We start from the raw sequence: 23,785 nt of genomic DNA on the forward strand, positions 1-23,785 counted from the left end.
GCCCATTTTTTAAAATTTGACCTCACTGTATAAAATGACCTGTGGTGACCTCTAGGATAATCACAGCCTCATGAAACTTTACAACCACAAACTAGAGACCTAGAGCATTCAGAGGATGGACGGCTTTCCTAGTTAGATTGACAATAATAATGCCATTCTTGCAGAAATCTCCAAATGTCAAATGTTTTGGCTTTTTCTATGGTGTTACTCAAGGTCTTGGTGACTTAATGTGGTATTTTCGAGGGATTATTAATCATCTTATTAAGCATCTCAAATTCATCTTCAGGTTCCCAGCTTTCAGATGATGTACACCACTTCTATGTGACATCTATTGTTGACCTGCTATCCCCCCCTAAAAACCACCTGTAACCCCCTAAAAAAGACTAAAACAGGTCTATTGTGGGTCTCAGAGGGTTCAAATAATGTAGTATTTTTATGCAATGGAACCTTTGGATCTAAAACTCTGAAAATGTTATCCCTTCCTTTTTAAAACAGGTAATATTTCTGAGGCAGTTGTCTTTATTTTGACAGTACTTTTATTTTTTCCTTGAAATAATATACAGCTTTCTAGAGGGGGGGAATTTTACACACACAAAGCTACAATTTTAGAGAAGTACTGCATCGATAAAGCTTTGTGATTTGCGTTCCGGCTGTAAAGTGGTACAGTGGTGCTTTACACTCTGTAGTTCAGCATCGAGCTGTTTCACCTCTTCAAAAGACAGACTGACTGTGCCCATATCCTCACTGAAAGCAGCCATGTGTGCTGTGTATGGACTCACACAGACCTTTCATATTTTATGATGGTGGAAGTGGGTCAGTGGGGCCTCTGGCTGGAGTGTTTTTCCCCCCATTAGTGATAGCTGAACTGTGACAGTAAGCAGCAGCAACAGCAGTGATGGAGTCATCTGATTGTGTATGTGGCTGTCTGGGAACAGCAGCAGCAGATGAGAAAAATCGTATGAGAGATAAGAGGTGGAAACTCAACCTCCCGTCCCTCAAAGATCTGTGTAAATGTTGAAAACAGAAAAACTGTCTGAAAAGGCAATTTTATTAAGACTATTAATTTAAAGTAGGGCTGTCAATCTATTAAAATCATAACATGGCAAACTCAAGGCCAACAGGCAACACCAGCTGTCAGAGTGTCAGTGTGCTGACTTGACTATGACTTGCACCAAACTGCATATGATTATCATAAAGTGGGCATGTATGTAAAGGGGAGACTCGTGGGTACCCATAGAACCCATTTTCATTCACATATCTTGAGGTCAGAGGTCAAGGGACCCCTTTGAAAATGGCCATGCCAGTTTTTCCTCTACAAAATTTAGTGCAAGTTTAGCATGCTCTTTAACCTCCTTCGCGACAAGCTAGTATAACATTGTTGGTGCCAGTGGATTCTTTAGTTTTTTTCTAGTTGCATATGATGCCAGTATATTCACTCTAGCTTCACGCCCGTTGCGTTAATGCATTAAAGAAATTAGTGATGGTGATTTAAACAAATTTGTGTTGAAGCATTATCGCATTAACTTTGACAGCCCTAATTTAAAGTATTATTTATTTATTTTTTAAATCAATTTGATCTGAGAGAGCATATAAAACACAGTTGGTGCTTCACATTTGTAAATGCAAGTCACACTCTGCAACACAAGGTTCAGGGATGCCAGTTGGACAGGCGTTGTTCACACTGCTGCTGTCACAGTTGTTCTGACATCTGGTCTGAGTGTATTCCAGGACATGCACCACTGCTCAAGAGCCAAGCAAATGCCAGCAGCTGGAGTCAACCTGTGCCATATAGTTACTCCAACACAGACAGATTTCTATAACCTGCTTTAACTGTCACTACTCCGATGAACAGAGCCCTGACACATTTTAGAAGCCGAGCGTGTGTCTCCTTGCATGCTTAAGGGACCGTTCACACGCCGCATCTCAAAAGCAGATGGGTGTTTCTGCATCTACGCGCATTTTTAAGTCGCATTAGTGAAATTTTGGATTCATGTTAAAATTTGTTTTGCTTGATAAATATATACACAGTGTTATCACTAGGGCCGTCCCGAATCTTTGGTGAGAAATAATCAAAGGTATTCGAAGCTTTGCGGCGTGGCCTTGTTTCAGTGTCCGGTACAGTGGCGCTGCCTAACTGCTGTACGCACACGCACCTCTACATACAACAAACAGCGATATCCGTCTGAGAATAACTAATAATAATTAATGTTGAATATGAATAATGAATAATTGTGGGATTATTCCTTATTTCATGGGCTATTTGGGATTTATACATTATTATTATTACATACTTATATTAAAAAACAAAACATTCAAAAAGCTTTGAATCATTTAGGTCAGGCCTAGTTATTACCCAGCTCGACATAGAAAATAATTACTAAATAATATTATTTAATAAAATGTATGAAGCATTTTATGGGTCCAAACACCACTTTTGTTTATTTAAAAAAAAAAAGAAGACATTATTACAAATTAAATAATTTCATATACATATTACTTTACACCATATTAAAAGTATTACTAATTATTATTATTATTATTACTAATTATTTATATGATTAATAAACCACAAAAAATGGAGGTGTTTTAGACGTCAAAAGCGTTTCTGTTTCCTTATCAGCCAGGCTGAGTTGTGTTCGTTTGTGTTACAGCATCTGTCCATTGGAAATGCTAACATATCCAGCCTCCGCTGCTGATCACAGTCTGGCTTGAGCCAGGGAGCTGTTTGGAGGGGTCTCCATGGCAACCACGGCAACATGAAACGGCACACTATAGTGCTATAACGTGGCGAGCGAAGGACACCACAGATAGAGAGAGAGGGGGGCTGAAGGGAACGTGGCTTCTGTGGGAGGCGAAGTGAGGGTGGGCTGCAGCGATCCTAATCACACTGCCAAATCCTACCCACCCAGAGATAGTTGGATGGAAATTCGATGGCTATTTGCTCCCAGTTTCTGGTCTCTGGTAAATATAGGCCTCAGCACCTCAGGGGAAGAGACTTTCTGTAACAGTTTGAGGAAACAGGAAGGCAGAGTGTGCTATGTTTGTGCTCTGATTTCGGTATTTTCCCCAGATTTCTTTCGCAGCTGAATTTCAGGAGGAAATAATGAGTGCAGTATAATTTCAGTAAACACAGCATGGTCCCATAGTGTAGCAGGGAGGAGATTGTACATGAATTGCTGGGAATGGGTGACAGAATACTCTGTTTACTTAAGCTAAATTACAGCATCCCAAGTCTCTAAAATTATTTGTCGTTGGCAGCGATCTAACCCATGAAGATTTAGACTCTCTGCTTGTGCTTCCCATACCACATTCTGTGCTGTGTGTCAGAGAGGAGGGAGAAAAACAAATTTTTGTAGTTGAGATCGGATTATAGAGCCAACCGAACAACGTTTTATGAGATGGCAGTTACAGACTCATTGGTGAAAGTGTCATACATCTGATTTAAAAGATCTGACTCCTGGCTGCATAACATTTTGTTGTATTAATCTTTTAATCTGTCACACGGTAGGAGAAGAATTTCTGAGTAGTCTCACCATGCAGCACACCAACGACTATCTAAGGGATGTTTTTCAGTAACTTTGACTGGCAGATTTTGCTCCTAAGAGTTTCATTGGGAACAACAAGCCCCTCTCGTCTTGTAAAAACGTTTCAGTTTTCTTGTGCGTGTGAAGGTATGGGCTTTCTGGCAAGCTCTTGACAGGGACTTTGTAGCCACACTTGCGGTTTTGAAGTTGAGATTTACAACCCACGTGGTTTCTATAATCTCTAAGATATGTGTGTGTGTGAGACCACAAATGGTAGCCACAGTGTTTTTTTTGGTTAAGGGTATTGTTTTGCAAGTGTGTGTTACTATTTAGGCTCACTACTGCAGATTAGGTCCTATTATAAGATCAGTTTCTATGTTTGTTGTTGGCAGAATTAGCAGAAAGATGATCTTATTTCTATTTTGTTTTGACGGTGTTTTGTACCCTTTGGAAGTTTAGCAAAGAGAAGAAATTGACTGTTGCATTTGTTTTTGTGTTTGGTAAACATTTATTCAGTTATGAAATCAATGTTTTTAGACCGTTGGTCAGATAAAACAAGCAATTTGAAGACATCACCTTGGGTCTTAGGAAATTGTAAAGGACTTTTATTAACCAAACAATTAATTCGATTTATCACCAATATTTACAAAATAGTCTGCGGATTAGTATCTGTAGTATTATGCAGTTAGTTGCAGCCCTAAATGTTACGATCCAAACATCTTTCAGCTAATCCGTATTTGCTCGAGAAATGCTTCTTTGAGTCCAAATGTCATTGATCTGTTCAAATGCAATCTGCTTTGTCGATGGTAAAGTACCAGATCATTGTCTATGCATGTAAACGTTATGTCTCATTGTGTCCATTCTGTGTGCTTTGTGATGGGAGCTCACTGTTTTGCATACACCATGCAAAGCAGGCAGAAGGTGGGTGGGTGGCCCTTTTTTTAGTGGCAGCAAACCAAACTCACCAGAAGACGTGATGTTACTAAAGTTACTTTTTCTTTGTCATGGAGGATTTTTTTTTTCTTTTGTTGCTCTCAAGTTGGATGTGAAAGAAATGACGACGAGCCGGTTTTGAAATTTTGGCAGCTGCTGTGAACCCCACACCGCAGTAAAATTTGAGTTTCTTGTTGTCTCCAGGGTATGATATCCTGATGAGCCGGTAAAGGGCAGATGCTGAAGTAATGGTGCTTCCACCCCAAGGGCAGATACTTTCTCAACGACACAAACACATTCATCATGTTGCGTTTACACCTGGATGGATGGCTGATATCCAATCTCCCCATCTGAGGCTGTCTGGAAAATCTGATCTCATTCCAATCGGGCATGTGCACCTTGAAGTAATATACATTTTTCTTAAGGTAGACGTGGATCATATTCTCGGGATTTAATGGTGCCTTCAGTTGAAACCCGTGAGCTTGTGTTTACAACATGAGAAGTCGTTTACACAATATGCTTGACTGTAGCCCTTTTGGTTTTTGACCTTCGCCCTCTTGGTTTTTGGCCGTCGCCGTCTTGGTTTTTGACCTTCGCCCTCTTGGTTTTTGGCCGTCGCCCTCTTGGTTTTTGGCCATAGCCCTCTTGGTTTTTGGCCATCGCCCTCTTGGTTTTTGACCGTCGTCTTCTTGGTTTTTGACCAAAAAGTTAATTTCGGACACTGCCTTTTAATGTAACAGATAGTTTGTCATGAAGTGTGCCTGGATCTCAGTGCTTGGCTATTTATTGTGAGTCATGTATGATGATAGTGTATCTTTTTATTATCCTCTGATGCCCACAAACTTTGAACCCCATCCTGCATGCTCATGTCGCTGTGCATAATATATGTGCTAAATAGCACAACATAAGCTACTAAAATATCGAATCCTATCTGATCTGCTGCTTTCTGTAGTTGTGTGTTGTAAGAAAGCCGGCTGTGCCCACTGAGTGTGGGAAGAGAATCAAAGCGTTAGTGTTATGCAAGGAGAGATTCCAGTCAGGACGGAAGTGTCTTCTTTCTCTATACTGTATGTCGCTCTCTTCATCTGTGTCTTCTTCACTCAGTTCTGAAAGTCCGTCTCTATTTTTATCACTGATGTGGGCCGTGGGAGCCGCCTGGGAGAGAGAGAGAGAGCAGCACACAAATCAATTTGGATACCCAGAAGAACAACTGAAAAGAGTTTTGCAAACTAATTAATCATTGTTTACAGCTTCTGTTGAGACAGGCTGGGATCTGAACAGTCGCTTAGTGTTAAACATTGTTTTAGTTTGTTTAAGGATGGCGTGATCGGAAGCACCAACAGGGAGATGCACACTCTAATTTTTAGGGGTGGAAAAATAATTGATTCACCTATGTATCGTGATTATTTTTTATTTATTTTAATGCCAGAATTGATATATTTGCTTCATTTGAGTCTAGAGCTAGACATCACGGCTAAAGCTGCATGCTAACTCTGTCATGGAGAGGAAACGTTATCGTATTGCGGTAACGTGCTGTGGTCAAATCGGCCAATGCTACAAATGTAGAGCACCCATATACTGATATTTATATTAAATGCTTTCAAACGGCCCCGATGGAGCTGACCATCGATGTATTTAGAGAACGGAGCTGACGAGAGAGCTAGCGAAGGACTTGGCGAAGTTAGCGGAAGTATACACGTGTGACTACGTCTGCTTTTCAAAATAAGGTGTTTACAAAGGGAACTTTATATACAAAATACATATATGGAAATAAGATTGATTGGATTATATTCACCAGAAGTATAAAACACGTTACTTATCCCTTTATAAATTAAAAAGAAAATAACACTAATTTGTGAGGGAAAAGTATTAATAAATAATTCCTGACAATGACTGATATATTTGACTTCAGGACATCTCTGTATACATACATACTGAAAATTAAACATTTTTACTGTATTAATTTAGATATTTTCCAAAGTAAAAGTCCCTAGAAGTGTATGATTCAACTTTTTCCCATGGTCTAGTGTTAAAAAAGTTAACAAAAATCGCAATACTTACAAATCGCCATACATATCGAATCAGCACTAAAATATCGTGATAGTATCGAATCAGGAGATAGGTGTATCGTCCCAGCCCTATTGTGTTGTTCTAATAAAGATCTATGTTACAGTGTCCATGGGTTGCCAGGTAGAGCAGACGGTTACATTAATGATTGTGTCTGGCTGTAGGCTACACAGACACAAGTCTGTTTTCTTTCACACACACACCCTGCCCTGCCCTGGCCCAGCGCCACAGGCACTCAGTTAGTGACATTACCAATGAATCCTGATGATCTGGTATGATAAACTACATTGCCTGCTTGTTCTTATACACATAAAGACAGTGAAGTTGTTTGTTGGCTCAGGATGTTACCTGGAAGCAAGCTTTATTAGATTTGTTAATAAAATATTATTATGAAATACTCATTTGGTCATTTGGCCCACTGGAATGAATTTTATTGTCTTCAAAGAGCACTGCCTCACTGCTAGCTTCCATGATTTGAATGTCAAATTTGAATCAGACAAGCAGTGACGTAGACATGATGGAAAGTTGATTGTTCTGTGGATATCCGGCCCACCTGTGATCAGGTACACATGAGTGTCTCCCCCAGGGTCCCCATGTTCTCTACTGCAGGAAGCCACAGTGACTTTACTTCACCTCTCTGCTCAGCTGTCCTTGCATGGCCTCTTGTGCTGGTATCATTGACAGTGTGTAACTATCCCTCTCAGGCAATTCAGCACATATAGAGATACGTGGTCTACAGTGTGATACAGATATATTTGCAACAGTTAAAGCATACCACCACAGCTACAATCATGAAGAAAACAAACACCATTTCTCCTCTTGTCTTCCCGCTGTAGTGGGTCACTCAGCGCTGACTGTCAGACCCTTGCACACACAGTTGGTTTAGAGAGCTGCATTTAAGTTGACAGTAGGTTCTGTAATAAACATTATCGCACATTCACATACATTACGTTTTCTGTCGGGGCGACACTCAAAACATTCGGGGCTTTAGCCCTGGCGAAATGACCTGGCAACGCCAACTTAGAAGAGCGTGTGTGCCGGGCTGAGCCCCGGACAGCCCCGGCACATACGCCGACATAGAAGAGGGTATGTGATGGAAATGGATCGGATTATACTTTTTTTTTCCTTCGATATCCGATCCAGTGATTTTGGCGCATCCCTAAGTTAAAGCTCAATTTTGCTTGATATTTTCAATGCACATGAAGTAAAACTTGGTATGTTTATTAGTTAATATAATACAATTTGGGAATAGCATGAGTTGGTATTGCTAGCGTTACTTACTCCTGAAGGTAGCACTAATGTAAGTGCTGTTTTCATTCCACATTGCCTTTTTTAAATGTTTTTATTTTTATTTTTTGTAGTTATGTGACTGGGAAACCCCCACAGAGGGGTGTGTCACACAAGGACACATATTCAGACACTCGAGTTACAGGAGTACACAAAGAGTTGTGCTGTTTGGACAGTTTTGTGCGTTTTTAATGTAGTAGTGACTTTTGTGATTTTACAAACCTTTAATACACAATCTTTCCTCTCAAAGATTTATTTTTGTTGGACAGAAAGACATAAGGAGAGGGTTGTGTTAAACAGAAAAGATGTTCGTCTGCTAGTGTTGGAACAAATAGAAGTAGTGTTGTGCTTTTAATGAAAAAGCCGATATTCCACATAAACGCACATGTAAACAAGGGCTCTGGTCCAAGCATGTACTTACAGTCATTCTCCTTGGCAAGTGTTTAACAGTAGACGCTAGCTCTGGTCAAAGTCAGACCAATGGGATTCAGAGGGAGAGGTGCTGCCATGCCCGGGTCATGTGTTCAGAGAAAAGCCAGTTGGAGGCAGGAGGCAGAGCGAAGACGAAAGCACATAATTGGCTCTCGGTGTAATCCTCTGGGTTTAGAGCCAGAGGGAGGGCCAGAGAGCAAAATGCACTGTACATGTACACATGCATACTGCTAGTATGTTCAGTGTTGTTTGTCCTGTCTGCCTTGATATACTCACTGCTGGTCAACAGCCACTGACCGGGACTCTGTGCTTGTGTCTTAAACCAAACAGCTCTTGTTTATACAGTGAAGGTCACTCCTTTACATGCGTCTAACAGGAAGTTTATTCTCTGTCCTCCAGTGGCAGATAAAGTGCTAAGCCCCTCCTCTTCATCCACCCTCCCCTGCATCATATCTGTGGAGTAATTCTGCCTGACCTAGTTGAGCCTCATGCTGAGGAGTGTACACAGCCTGACAAGTGCAGCGCGGTCAGCTCATTTCACTTAGTGTTCACACAATATTGTATGCTAACACAAATTGATATTATATAAGAGGTTGATTTTTACCACAGTGGAGAAAGTAGAGTATTTTTTAAACATTGTTTGTTTGTTTGTTTGTTTGCAGCAGCTAAGAGGGGTTATATAAATTGTTTTTTATCGAGGTTCTACTGAATTTCGCAACTGCTGCCCTGTTGCCTGTTAGTCATGTCTGAGTGCTGGCCTTGACTCTGCTTGCCTGCTCTGCCAGGTGGGTGTGGCACTGTGAGTCAGCGCTGAATGGCAAAGTCAAAATTTACAACATTCATGGTGTGTTTCCACTTACTGTTGGCTTTGACTTTGCGGTGAGTGGAGTAGAATATGTTTTTTTTCAGCCTACTTGCATACTTTGGGATGTTTATCTGGCAAAATTTGACTTTCAGAAACACACTGTGCCTTTTGTTTTGTCTTTGTTTTCTCCCTCCCTTGCGAGTGAGTCACTTCCTGTTAGGCCCACTGCCAGTTGCAGGGAACAACAGCTCTGTAAACGGACTGTCGATTCCTGCGTTTTGTTTGTTTTTTTCTAAAAGAATACCTCTCTGAAGATGGCACACGCATCAGGAAAAGCGCAGGATATCCCTGTTAAGTATTAATTTGAGGTTTGAGTCGCTCGAGGCCTGTTTGTTGTCTCCAAAGAATTTGCGTGCAGCAGACATTAGAAACTGTCATGCAATACCTCCTTTCATCAAACCCTCTTTTTTCTTCTTCGTTCTAACTTCCCGCTCTTTCTGCTCTACCCTTCTTCCCGCTCAGCTCCAGCTACTCCACGGCAGCGTTAGATTTTGAGAAGCAGCACCAGATTGCTGCCGTGTACGAGTCGCCCAGGATGTCACGGCGGAGCCTGCGTCTGCAGAACGGTGCCGGTCACTATGGCAACGAGAGCCTGGCTGATTACTCCCAGAACCACAGCAACAGCAACAGCAGCAGCAGCTACACCAGCACCAGGAGAGAGACACGGTGAGACTAGCAATAGATACTAACACTCCCGCATAACTAATAAAGCAATTAAATGGAGTGAGAAGCACGTAGCTCTGCTGTATAGGAAAGAGACACAGACATGCATTATTTTCAAAGTTTAAAATCAATTATAAAAGGATATGATGTCTAATATTCATGTGGACAGTGTCAGATATACAATATCACTCTTGTAACGATTATTTTCATTGTCAATTAATCTGTCGATTAACTTCTTAATTAATTGACTAGTTGCTTGATCAATAAAATGGTTAAAAATGTCCATCAGTGTTTCCATAAGCTCAAGATGACGTCCTCAAATGTCTTGTTTCGTCCACAACTCAAAGATATTCAGTTTACTGTCATAGAGGAGTAAGGAAACCAGAAAATATTCACATTTAAGAAGCTGGAATCATATTTAATAGTTGACAACTAATCAATCAATTGTTCATATTAGTGTCATTAGGAGGAATAGACTTTGATATTAAGTGATAACCATAAAACTTCTTCATGTTTGTTGCTTAATGTCACTCCTAAAAGCAGCCTGTGGGCATAATACCACCAACAGCTGGACTGATGTTGCGCAGTGGACCGCAGTAGGGCTGCACAATTAATCAAATATTAATCATGATCATGATTTTGGCTTCCCACAATTAAATAAACATGATTGACTGCAATATTTCTGTTTAGAATGTGTTCCCCACTCATAGAAAACTCTGCTGCAAATCAAATCAAGCGCTTCCTAAACTAACGGACACCAGGGGGAGATCGAAATGTTTTGGCTTCACTTTCGGGGAGCTGTCATGTCGTCTTATTTTAAGGCAAAGATTGGTTAATTAGCAGGACCGTAGCACAACGTGAAAGTGAAAGCAGTGCTCTGTTGATTTTAATTTGGGGTAAAAAGTTTTGGTACAATTTTATTTTGCTTCTAGGAGATGCACTAAGAATATGGATTATCTTGATGCAAAGATTTGTACATTAACAAGAACGTAGCACAACATGGAAGTGAAACCATTGCTCTGTTTATTTATGAAAGTGCAATAAAATATGTTGTCCCTAAAATCAATGAAAAATCTCAATATTGCTGCTTGTGTTAGGAGAAGTGTGCATGTTAAGTGTACTGAACATTGGTATTTTTACCGATGTGGCTACCTGACGCACCGTGAGCGCGCACTTAGCTGTAAGTGCTCAAGGCCGTATGTGTAGGTGTTGGGACAGACTCTACAGTGCATATCTTTCTGGTGCTCTCAACATGCCACAGCCGTACTCGTATACATGCACCAAAACTCACTTCTTGTTTCCTGTCTCTGCTCCTCCAGGACGCTGCGGAGCAAAAACAAGCAGTCCAGCTCCAGCTCTCTGTCTTTATCCTTGAGCCAAGCCGCCACTCCGAGGAAAACCCTCTCCTTCTCAGCCGCTAATACCCCAATTATCAACAACAGCAGCAGCAGCGTCATTCATGAAAGCAACACAGAGTCCGATGGCGGTCTGCTCACATCCATCCTGGACCAGTCCCACCTGAGACAACGCACCGTCACCACAACCACCACCTCGACGTCTGTGGCTCGACACTGTGGTCAGTTATTGAAAATGTGGATTCCTTCACAAGTGACCTGTTATGCTTTTGCAAAATTTAGAAGTTATTTGATTATCTTTTAATTGAATGACCTTATCTTAAAGTTTTCTTTATTGAGATAGTGATTCTCGGTAATCATTGACATTATCTAAACCTGGTTATCATGTGGTTCGTAATCAGTAGTAAGGAAGTAATTACCCAAGAGTGGAGTATATCACGAGATAACATTAAACTGTTGACCTGCATGGGAAAATAAGGCACTGCAGATCCAAAAAGTCATATTCAGTGGGATTAAATAAATGTAATTAAAACACAAAGCTAGAATATTATAAGAAGAAGAATACAATGGTAAATACTAGTCACAGGTTATAACTAGGGTTGTCAAAGTTAACAGGATAATAACGCGTTAACGCCACTTATTTCTTTAACGCATTAATGCAAATTGTGATTTTTAGGTTGTAGCGGGCTCAGTTTTAAAGATAGAGTGAAGATACTGGTATCATATGAAATTAGAAAACCTCCATTCCATCCAAAGTTCATTGGTATTTCATTCTAGCTTGTCGTGAAGGAGGCTAAATAAGGTGTTTTTGAGTTAATGTGTCTTATTTTTCTGTGCTCAGGGAGGAGCTCCAATAACGACCACAGCTCATCAAGCATCAACGGCGACACCAGCGTGTCAAAGTCCCACGCCTCGCTCGCCAACGGTTACATCTGCAAAGACTGCTCTTTTCACTCTGAGAAGGGGGACTCCCCTATTACACAGTCTTCATCGTCATTATTATTATCATCATCATCTCAGACTGCGGAAGCTTCCTCGGAAGCCCTCTCCTCCTCCTCCTCCTCCTCGTCACCTTTCACAAGCATATACTCCAGAGACAGGAGTCGAAGGAGCAAGACAGGTGAGAAACTGTTCTTCCTCACATTTGTCCTTCCACATATTGAAATTATTGGCGCCGGAAGGTGAAATCGGCGGTATGTTGTGATAATGAGAGTATAATCGGCAGAGGTGTCTCTCTCCAGGTGTCCTGGTGTCTATGTCTAACACGTGTATGCGCTACAGCAAGCGAGCCCTGGCCCCCATAGTGTCCTTAATCACCCTGATCTACAACAATGTGCTCTGGCTGGGTTCAAGGGCCAAGAGTCCTCCAGGAAAAGGTATACAACACAAGATGTTCTTGCTCTTCATTCATTACAAATCACTCTGTTTTTCTTCTTCTGTCTTTTGTGGTGGCATTTTTTTCCTGAGTCGCTAAGAGTGAGATTCTCACTGATCTTGGGGAAAAACTGACAGATTTTAAACTCATTTCTCTATTGCAGCTAATTTGAAATCTCCTCTTCCTGTTTGAGCAGGCTTCCGTTCATCACTCTTAATGTTTCTGGCTGAGTCGTGGTCTACTTCACCTTATTACCTTTCCTCTTATCGGGCTTTCCATAGTCATCCATGTTGTTTTTCTCTTTACCTTCAGGGGATTTTCTATCATCATATCACCCATTTTTATTAATATTACTTTGTGTCTCTAGCCATGCCGCCACTGTGCGTTTTGACTAACAGTGATTGTACGGGTCGGGTGTGTCACCAGGTGTCCTAGCGTCATTTTCGGACTCGATGAGACAAGCAGTGTCCTCCAGTTTGTCTCAACTGTGGCTGTTTAAGCAGACCACTCTCCACAGGATGATGGGCTACAAGGCCAATGGCTATGAAGGACAAGGTACCAGCCGTAAATACAAAGGGCAAGGGTCACAGCTCCTGACCCCTTCTGCTGCTCATCTATTAATAAACTTTCTCGTCACCATTTCTCTCCTTCCTAAGCTCTTACTTTTTAAGGAGTAAGAAGCCTCATATTAGGATAGTTGAACTGACTTTTTTCTTTCTCGGTCCATCCTGCCTTCACTTTCACACTGTGGCTTTCTATTTCTGAAGGATGATGTATACTAGAAACAAAATTTACATTGTACCTCCCCACCCAAATAGAGGTGTAAGAAAATATATACACATGAGTATCTCGATATTTTGGTTATTGATTCTCCGATACGCTGTATTGATTTTTAATTAACCTCTTGGAAATCCTTTCAGAGGTTGTAGGGGGAGAGAAGCATCATATGAAACTAGAAAAACCCAAGGAATCCATCGCTACCAACTATGTCATATTTGCATGTCACGAAGGCAGCTAAATAACGCAGCAAAACTACGCTAAATTTTGGCGAGGAAAAACTGGCATGGCCATTTTCAAAGGGGTCCCTTAACCTCTGACCTCAAGGTATGTGAATGAAAATGGGTTCTATGGGTACCCACGAGTCTCCTCTTTACAGACATGCCCACTTTATGATAATCACATGCAGTTTTGGCCTAAAACCATGCAGTTTCTTTCATGCAGTATAAATGTGTTATTTTCACCTATTCTAAAATAGAGTAGGCTATTTTAATATTTCTGCATACTGGGGTCCTTAAACAGTCTTAGACTTGCATAAATTGTGTATCACTGTAAAGCTGAGACTCTTGTGGTTCTAATGAGTACAATTGTAGTCATGTGTGATGATGTTAGTCCCCATAGTAGCAGTCTCGCATAGTGACTTGTTTTAACTCAGATTTTATGGTGTTGTGTCTTTATACTATGACAGTTTTCCTAAAATTTAGATTTGAAAAAATTGCGGTATACGGCCTTGCTTACAGCATCACAATATATCGCAATATATCGAAACGTTATCCCTAAATCATGATAAGTATCATATCGCCAGATTCTTGCCAATACACAGCCCTACCCCCGAAACACCATTACCTAAATTCAGACAAAGCTATCACATGACAAGTTGCACCTTTAAGTTCACATGAACTTGTGAGAAGATGGGAGAACTAAAAAGACACCGTGATTACCTCATTGATAACTCTGCAGGTTTCTATTTGTACAAGTCCAGTTTTATTTCTAGTATACTGCTGATTTTAAGATAGTTCTTTCACAGCTGCAGAAGAATTTCATCAACTCACAGTTCTTTATTTTATTTCCAGCAGTTGTCACCGTGTATCTTCTTTAACTGTCTTCATACGCCTCTGTTCTCATTTTCTTCATGATGACAATCGAGCTCCTCTGCCGTCACATCGGTGACATGCGCGTTCACTCTTCTTCTTCTTCACCCATCGTTCATTCCGTCAGTTTTCTCACGCGACGTGGTTTTTGTCATGTAAATAAATGTGTTGTATGTGTGTGTTGCAGCTCACTCGAGTTTCTGTGGAAGCTTGAATGTGAAGGATCTGGTGACTGAAGATGCGTCGCATCTTAATCACAATGGTTCCCTGTGTAAGCAGACACACACACACACACACACACGTTTTTTCTCTTTCTCTCTATACTCTGTATGTTTTCTTGCGGTGGCCGTGATTGACAGAGTTAATGACATGCGTGACCTGTGTTAGGACCAGTGAGCAGAGGTTGTGTGAACCACTTTAACCGGTCAGCAGCTTGTGGACCGTTGTGACCTGCAGATACTTCTCTTTCAAACCTGTTTCAAGGGACCAATTTGACACCAACAACTTGACATAATTGATGATCATTCCAGAGATGAATACAGTTCGGTTTAACAGCCGGCTTGTCTTAAGTCTAGTTTTCATTTTTATTAAGGCTGTCAATCGATTCAAATATTTAATCGGAAATTAATCACACATTTTAAATCTGTATATAAGTATTTAATACTCTTATCAACATGGAAGTGGGCAAATATGCTTGCTTTATGCAAATGTATGTATATATTTATTACTGGAAATTAATATTAAAACAATCACAAACATTCTCCAGAAACCCTCACAGGTACTGCATAAAAAACATGCTCAAATCATAACATGGCAAACTCAAACCCAACAGGCAACAACAGCTGTCAGTGTGCTGACTTGCCCCTAATTGCATGTGATTATCATAAAGTGAGCATGTCTGTAAAGGGGAGACTCGTGGGTACCCATAGAACCCATTTTCATTCACATATCTGGAGGTCAGAGGTCAAGGGGCCCCTTTGAAAATGGCCATGACAGTTCTTCCTCCAAAATTTAGCATAAGTTTGAAGTGTTATTTAGGCTCCTTCGCAACAAGCTGGCATGACATGGTTGGTACCGATGGATTCATTAGGTTTTTGTAGTTTCATATGATGTCAGTATCTTCCCTTTAGCTTTAAAACTGAGCCCGCTACAACCTAAAAATCAGAAGTTGCATTAATGCGTTAAAGAAATTAGTGGTGTTAAAACAAATTTGCGTCGACACATTATCACGTTAACTTTGACAACCCTAGTTTTTATTTTGCACTTCAAAGGTTAACTATATGTGATGGAAGAGGTCCAGTAGTGGACCTTTCCCTAAATAATGAAACAAATATATAAAAAAAAAACATGAATAAAATATAAAGAATAATGAAAAATAAGAGACACACAAACAGAACAATGTAGCTCTGCTCAGCAGATAATAATCAGCATTTTGGATCATTTGAAAAGAAGTAAGTTTAATATTGTGTTTGAATGGTGAAGTCCACGTACCCAGCACCACATTTGTAAACTTAGGCTGATAATTAAACAGTTACAGTGAAGTGAACGTTAAATAAAAGTATGTTTTATTCAGGAGACACAGCTGAGGAATGACCACAGGCGTGTTCATGTTGTCATCACATACACTATTTTGCATATTGTGCAACATGCATGCAAGTTGCTCACTTTCTTTTTTATTCTAAACATATGATTTAGTTGTAACTTATTTTGTATTTTAATTTCTGTTGCTTTTGCAGATTTTTTTCCTTTGTTTTATTTTATTTTGCTTGTATGCATTCGTAATGTCATTCATTCACACATCCTTTGTTGTTGTGTTTTCTGTGTGTGTGTGTTTGCCTGCCATCCATCATGTCGGCGTACACAGGCGATGACTGTAAAGGGAAGCAGCATGCAGAGACACACACCGTCCTCCTCACACAGTCCTCCAGGTCTCAGCGCCTGGTGGGGGCGCTGTGGAGCGTCCTAGCTTACACAGGTTAACCAGCACTTCACTTATGTTGATGATAGCCTGTATATAAACTGTTACAAGGACATGTTTAGTACTGATACGTCTATAACTCAACCTCTCCGTAGATATAGATCATTCTTGCTGCCATTAATCAATTTGTCTTTGTCTTCCAGGTCACATTCTCATCCAGCCAGGTTACTGTGTGGTGAGAGCAGGCAAAGCGTTGGGATCCGGGGTCGGGACGGTGGTCGGGACGGTGGTGCAGAGGCTGCTCTCATTGTTCTGGATGCTCCTGGCAGCTCCAGGTTGGGGGCCACTTTATTCTCATCTTCTTCATCCTCTCTGCTTCTTTCTTTGGCAACATGGTGCGATTGTGTTCTCAATCTCGGTCTGTATGTGTTTTTATATTCATTCGATCATCCCAGTGAAGGCAGGCAGGGGACTCCTGTGGTTTCTTGCAGCAGGATGGTACCAGCTGGTGTCTCTCATGTCTCTCCTCAACGTCTTCTTTCTGACACGGTAAAGAGCTCTTCACCCATTATCTTTAATGAACCTTCAGGTATTACAATGCACAGAAGTAACAATTTGATAGTTAAAGGACCGGTGTGTAGCATTAAGGGGGATCTATTTTCCTCAGGAGTTGGTTGAGACCAAAAACAAAACTAAGAGAAAGAATATTACATTCACCAGGTGACCAGAAATACGACTCCACATGAATGATAATGTTGTTCCATAACTGCTGGATGTGTAAATAAGCAACAAATTCAACATTTGAGCGTTATAAGGTGATATCATGTCATTGTTATGTTGTTTCCGCTGCTCCCAAATGCCCCAAAAATCTATTATTTTAGGCTTAAATGTTCAAAACGGATGATTTTCTGCATAATCATTAAGATTTAATGACTGCTGTTACAAAAAATGCTGTCATTGAGCTTTTCAAGAAGAGACAGCTGTTGGTGAAGTTATAGGTTACTTAAATATTTAAAGGTGCTATTGATAACATTGAGCCGCTACATGTCTCATTCTCCCTCCCCTATTCCATTGCATATACTTCACAACAAGTCGTTGCCAGGCACTTACCGTCAACTCAGCCATTTATCCGTAACTTAACTAATGACCCAGAGATACCATGCAATACCAACGTCGTTTTACTATTGACTCACAAGCCTTGTTAGAAGTGAGAACCAAACGTCAGATATCTTCCACTGAGAAAAACAAAATGTTCATTTTGGATCTGTCCAATTTTTTAAAATGATAAATTCTCAATCATAATAATTTTTTCAGGAAAAGCCATACTTTTATTCGGCACCTTTTATAAAAGTCTGTGGATGTATTATTATTTAAAAAAAATATTCGTCTTCATAAAAATGTTACCAATAAGACCTTTTAAATGAGAATAAAATAAATGTATTACACTCATTTTCCAGTGAAGCCAAATTTTCAGAGCTATAACAGCAATCGGGATGGAATTATTTACCTTGTATCTTGAAATATTTAATTTTGATTAAATATTCAAGTTGTCCTTTGAGTAGTTTTGATTCATAAAGGTCCTTATCTTTGTGAATTAACAGCACGTACTCCTGTCAGCTGTGTGTTTAACTGACCTGTGCGTGACTCTGTTTCTGTTTCAGATGCCTTCCCAAACTCTGGAGGCTCCTCCTGCTCCTTTTGCCTCTTTTGCTCCTCCTTGGTGAGTTTATAAGAAGTGCTCTCTTCTTTTGTCGCAGCTGTAACCCATTTAGTGAGCACACATGCAGAGAAAAGTCAGGCTGTAGTGAGGCAGTAGATGTCCTAACCAGCACGCATCCCCAGAGTGTGCTGCAAATCCAGCACCAGATTCAGGTCAGCCTTTCTGGGCTTCTAGTGAGTTACTCCAGTCTGTGTTTCAGCGCTGCTCTGCTCACAAATACTTACACAGCAGCAAAACACTTTTTTTTCGCTTACCTGGTGAACTGCTCCATAATTTACATATTCATCCCTGGAAGTCAATTTTCAAATATGAATTCTGTATGTGCTCGTTCCATCTGTGATATTGACCAGAATTTAAAAATACATTTCTGAATGGTTTGAACAAAGTTTATCCGCACATCGTGAGTTTGTTATGAGTTAACCAACCAGCAGGTGCGTGTGGTTTAACCTTCTCTATCTGTCGTCTGTGTGCAGCTTTATGGTGGTGGGGTCCGTCCACTGCTGCCCTGCTCGCCTACCTCCCAGCCATAAACCTAACCGAGTGGCGTCCTGCGTCTCCCTTCACCCTCCTATCTAACTTGATGCCGGCTTCTGCTCCAGTTCCTGCCTATGTCTCCGTCCCTGCAGCAGAGTCTCCAGTGGAGCTGACCCCAGCCACCCCGGTCTCACAGGCACCAGTAAGAGATGAAACTATGAGTAGCACTTGAGCATTGTTAGAAAGCACTGAGTGATTGTGAGTATGTGTATAAAGTATTTCATGATGCATGTTGCAGTTCATGAATTTTTTACTTAAGATTTTTTTTTAATGACCACAGTGCTTTTGCTCTGCACTTAAATAATGCCATTGTGTGTTTGCTGCAATGCAGGGCTGTCTTGGAGTCACCACAAATTTGTCATTTTATTTCTTTCTCTATTCCAACCTTCTCCTCAGCCGTTCCTTCCCCCAGTGGCGGTCTCTAGTTTGGACTTAGAGCGGCTGGAGCGCGTGGAGCGCCAGCTAAACCTGCTCTGGGTGCAAGTCCAGCAGGGTGACCAGAAGCTGGAGCAGCGTCACGGGGACATTTTGGGTCTTTACAGCGGCCTGAAGGAGCAGCTCCACACTCAGACCGACAGGGAGAGCCTGGGACTGTGGGTGTCCTCCCTGCTGGAGCAGAGACTCGGCGTGTTACGGGGAGAGCTGGAGAAGGAGAACACACACATAGCACAGGTAAAGAGATGAGGACGAGGGTTGAGTTACAAGGGTGGTGTTTTGATTAAAAAGTGTACAGGTATCTCACTTTTCTCTCTTCATCCCTGCTCCTTGCAGAGTGCAGAGCAGCAGAAACAGCATCAAGAGGGTCAGGCAACACGGCTGGCTGAGTTAGAGTTTGCACTCAACGCCCTGGCGGCCAAGACTGAGGTACGTTGAGCAGATCCACTGAGAAAACATCTTGAAAATGTGCCTACAAGATGGCTTATTTATCTGACTTTTTTGATATTTGTTATTTTACAGGCCACAAAAATGACTCATTAAAACTGCCAAAATTATAAATAGAAGCAAAACTAAGAAGATAAATCATTAAAGTAACATTATAATCCATAATGAAGTGCAGAGGTAGTAGAGGTCAAATGGTAAACATTAACAAGGAACACACAACACAGGCAATCATACAAAGCCTGGAGTCTAATTGTTAAAGCTAGTGGATTTGGAGGGAGACCTGAAGGGACGAACTGTCAGTGTTGTCGATTTGGAAACTTGCTTGCTAGCGACTTTTGGAGCTAGTGCTGCTAGCTACTTTCATTGGAAGGAAAACGGTTGGCAACACGGGGCTGGGTTTTTTGGTCAGATCTTCTTCTTTTTTTTAATCTAGCGTACTCTTGCCGGTTTCTCAAGTGTTACTTACCCAAGCTTTAACTAACAAAAAACTTATGCAATAGCATGAGATAATGTGATACATACCACAACCACAGAGACAACAGTGTTAGAAAGACGAAAGAATATCCTGACAGGTAGAGGCAGACAGGAACAGATGTGAAGGCAGATCTGGATCTTTTTGTTTCTGTGCTATTTTCAGTAACCCTTGTACATGATATTTGTTGTAGGAGGTGCAGCAGAAGCAGCAGCAGCAGCAGTATGAGCACGAGAAGCAGGAAAGAGAGAAGGTGGTGGTTGTCACTTCAGCAGCAGACACGGTTCCTGTCAGGTACAAAAAACCAGGAAGAATGAGTAAACCTTCAAACCTACATGTTGACGGATTTTCTTTCTTCCTTTTTTGTTATGTGGTAGTTTTATTATGTGCTATTCACATTTTGTGAGCAAATTCTCCAATATTATGGCAGCTCACATGTAGATTGTGTCTTTCACTCAGTGTGGGTGTGAAGCAGGAGGACCATGATGCTCTGCTAGTGGAGGTGCAGAGACTTGAGTTGGAGTTGGGCAAAATCAGACAGGACCTGCAGGGTGTTGTGGGATGCAAGGGCAAGTGTGAGCAGCTGGACACACTGCAGGAGACGGTAAGTAACACAAATTTTGACTCCTCTTTGGGGCTTTAATCTGCACCTACTGTGATGCAGTTTCGTAAATAGTTTTTCCTGACATCCAGTCTCCATTACATTTCTTTCTTCATTATATTTCTGTGTATCCTTTTCCCAGATATCAGCCCAGGTGTCCTCCGAGGTGTCCTCGCAGGTGCGTAAGGAGTTGCAGGCCCTGTTCTTCGGCAGTGGCGGGTCAGGAGAGGAGCAGAGAGAGGTGCCGGAGTCTCTGATCCTCTGGCTGTCCCAGCGCTACGTGAGCATGCCCGACCTGCAGGCCTCCCTGTCCTCGATGGAGCAGAGCATCCTGAAAAACGTGTCCCTGCAGCTGGAGCTTAACCGGGCCCAGACCCTAGGAGACGCCGAGTCCCGAGCCGAGACCATCGTTCAGACCGTAACCGGGACCGTCCAGCATACTGCTGCTGCTGAAGGACTGAAAGAAGAGGTAATGAACGTGCACTGTCAACATCATCATCGCTGAGGAAGCTGAGCTCTTTTTAAACGCGTGTTTGAGGCTCTTATTTAATCTTGGGTTGTGTTCTCTACTCCAGCAAGTGAAGCTGATTGTCCAAAACGCTTTGAGGCTCTACTCACAGGATCGAACAGGTCTGGTGGACTACGCCCTGGAGTCTGGAGGTAAGAAGGAAGCCTCACATTGTTAGCACCGCCTGTCCATCCAAGTCAGTAGTTAACCCTGTAATGGGTAGACATGTACGCAAGCTAGCTGCTCCATAACTCAGCACTGTGCTCTAATGGACGTCTCTTACGTAATGAGGGTGCAGGCATCAGTCAGACTCGAGGACAACAGGGTATTAACAGCAAAAGCTCAGGCTCCACTGTCAGACGCGTTACTGATCCGTCTGTTGACCTACATGAGAGTCGCTTCATAGTAGGCGTGGGTATTGAGAGGTCATGGTAGTTTAGTTCAGACACACCCCATATGATCACAACCACCCGGTTTGTTTTAAGCAGGGGACCTTTTTTCCAATACTTCCTGTCTGTCTCTACTGTCAATACAGGCTGAGAATCCAAAATATCTTTTACAAGATAATAGGCTTGGACATTATCGCCGGTATGTGTTAACAGATATGGGCCATGATTTGACTATGATGTTTTTATTAACTGTCGCGTAACATAAATTAAGTGCACCATGATCATCAGTACATCAGTACTCACTGCGTAAATTATCAAGTGATTTGATTGATTTAAAGCCGATTTGACTAAAACAGTCGTGATATGATGAAAACAGAGCCACGTTTCAGCATTTTCACCATCTAACATTCATTATTCACAACACAAAATTCCCATTTATCATTTAAGGAAAGTGGCCTCGAAGGCAGGAGTAACAAAAAATAATTGAAGAAAAGGGAATTATTTGAAACAAAACTATATGATGCCCCTAAATTTATCAATGAATATAAATGTTTCATATTTTAGATGTTTTTTGCAAATTATTCCACGTCTAAACAAACGCCTCACCCCAATATATGGCCTTTACTGTGTGATGTATTGCCACTGCTAGTTTTCACTGAAGATTGGTAATAAAAATGTAAGGAGCTCTTCATTACAGGCAAGGCGAGGCGCTGTGGGAAACCCTGGAGCTAGTGCACACAGTCAGACAGAAACACTGAGGCGGGACCAAATGAGGAGGAAACCTCAGCAAACATGAGGAATATTTATTTTATCTTATCTTATCTTAAGTCAGGGTGTACAAAGAAACACTTCATTGCAGACTTTGTTGCCTGAGTCTCTGTCCTTATGATAAGTGAAGCAAAGGGGTCAAAGGTCACGATCCACCAGATTAACTGTGCATCTATGTAAGGACATGGTGCCCATCTGAACTGTTGACAGATGGCTTTAAGGATAAAAATGCTGTTTTGCAGTTGGAACTGTACACACAAGCTGTGCAGTGTGATTGACCCCCAACTTCCACTCCACAATCATTGAAGTATACTAATAGTTATTTGATATTAAAGTCAAGTTTACCACTTCCTCTTAATTTGTGTGTGTTCAGGTGGCAGCATCCTCAGCACTCGCTGCTCTGAGACGTACGAGACCAAGACGGCCCTCATGAGTCTGTTCGGCCTGCCGCTCTGGTACTTCTCCCAGTCGCCACGTGTCGTCATCCAGGTGAGCTTCACCAGGAGATATCCATGAGAGAAATGTCTATTTTACTGGTTATGTAAAGTTAGTTAAAGAATAGTTTCACAGTTTGACTTTCAACAATAGTCAGGTGAAGCCATGTGAACTTTGAAACAGCCTTTTCTTGCTGTAATCGCTCTTCCTCTCAGCAGGGAAACACAAAGAGGGAATATTGTTTGTTTTTACTCAGGCTGCTGAAGCCTCATGTTACCTTTTGTCCCCCATTACTTACTGTGAAAGCACATAAAGAAGAGATCTTCTAATGGCAAGTGTGAACAGGAGAAATGATTACAGCCAGCTAAACCTGTTTAAATGTTCATAAACTATTGTACTATCCTTATTTTTTATTGCTTTGTAATCTCCATGGTATTATAGTTTAATTTACTTCCAATGTATTGATATTCCTTAGCTTCTTACAAGTCAAATGAGACCAGAGATATGCATCTAAGCCATATGGTTGCAGAGCTAGCCCTGATTCATTTTGGGTAGTTATTTTAGCCGTTTTTTCTGAGGGCTAGGGCTTAAAGTTATTATGATGGTTTAAGATCTAACGGTGGTTATTCTTTGATTATACTATATGATTATTCAACTATTAATGTCATTTGATTATTGGTGGGAAATAAAACTGATTAGTAGGAACACTCAGTCACAAGTGTTGGCTGCTGTCATGAAACTTATTTTGTCATTTCCCTCCTCACTTCCCCTCCTCAGCCCGATGTGTACCCCGGTAACTGCTGGGCGTTCAAAGGCTCTCAGGGTTATCTGGTGATCCGGTTGTCCCTGAGGATCATGCCCACATCCTTCTGCGTGGAGCACATTCCCAAGGCCCTGTCCCCGACCGGAAACATCACCAGCGCCCCACAGAACTTCACTGTCTTTGTAAGAAACACACCAAAGTAAAGCCTTACAGCTGGACACAGTGGTGAATGCCTGTTTTCACCGATGTTTATTTGCGTATAGGGTCTAGATGATGAGTACCAGGAAGAAGGGAAGCTGCTGGGGCACTACAAATATGAGGACGATGGGGAGTCACTGCAAACCTTTCCTGTCATGGTAAATTAAGATGCCTTTCGTAACCTATTAGAAATAAAATATTTAATTGTCTGCCAGCATGTTCTGAATA

The 23,785-nt window shown here is 41.4% G+C and overlaps 1 protein-coding gene across 13 annotated transcripts in view; it reads left to right on the top strand.

Moving 5' to 3' along the window:
- sun1 (Sad1 and UNC84 domain containing 1) overlaps positions 1 to 23,785 on the top strand; it is a 38,038-nt gene that overhangs the window by 12,388 nt on the left and 1,865 nt on the right. For 9 of the 13 annotated variants that reach the window (XM_037792251.1, XM_037792243.1, XM_037792245.1 and 6 more), the window contains 20 exons: positions 9,571 to 9,774; positions 11,091 to 11,347; positions 11,968 to 12,246; positions 12,368 to 12,502; positions 12,928 to 13,056; positions 14,557 to 14,640; positions 16,234 to 16,344; positions 16,491 to 16,622; positions 16,743 to 16,836; positions 17,949 to 18,007; positions 18,481 to 18,683; positions 18,938 to 19,213; positions 19,313 to 19,405; positions 20,089 to 20,189; positions 20,355 to 20,499; positions 20,639 to 20,965; positions 21,072 to 21,156; positions 22,535 to 22,650; positions 23,374 to 23,541; positions 23,623 to 23,715. In XM_037792251.1, the coding sequence (XP_037648179.1) occupies positions 9,644 to 9,774; positions 11,091 to 11,347; positions 11,968 to 12,246; positions 12,368 to 12,502; positions 12,928 to 13,056; positions 14,557 to 14,640; positions 16,234 to 16,344; positions 16,491 to 16,622; positions 16,743 to 16,836; positions 17,949 to 18,007; positions 18,481 to 18,683; positions 18,938 to 19,213; positions 19,313 to 19,405; positions 20,089 to 20,189; positions 20,355 to 20,499; positions 20,639 to 20,965; positions 21,072 to 21,156; positions 22,535 to 22,650; positions 23,374 to 23,541; positions 23,623 to 23,715 (3,018 nt within the window). In that variant the 5' untranslated portion in view covers positions 9,571 to 9,643. The remainder of the gene's footprint in view (positions 1 to 9,570; positions 9,775 to 11,090; positions 11,348 to 11,967; positions 12,247 to 12,367; positions 12,503 to 12,927; positions 13,057 to 14,556; positions 14,641 to 16,233; positions 16,345 to 16,490; positions 16,623 to 16,742; positions 16,837 to 17,948; positions 18,008 to 18,480; positions 18,684 to 18,937; positions 19,214 to 19,312; positions 19,406 to 20,088; positions 20,190 to 20,354; positions 20,500 to 20,638; positions 20,966 to 21,071; positions 21,157 to 22,534; positions 22,651 to 23,373; positions 23,542 to 23,622; positions 23,716 to 23,785) is intronic. The other 4 variants (XM_037792248.1, XM_037792247.1, XM_037792249.1 and 1 more) reach the window with 4 other exon arrangements.

This window comes from Sebastes umbrosus, chromosome 14 (genome assembly GCF_015220745.1).
Source record: "Sebastes umbrosus isolate fSebUmb1 chromosome 14, fSebUmb1.pri, whole genome shotgun sequence".
Taxonomy (NCBI): domain Eukaryota; kingdom Metazoa; phylum Chordata; class Actinopteri; order Perciformes; family Sebastidae; genus Sebastes; species Sebastes umbrosus.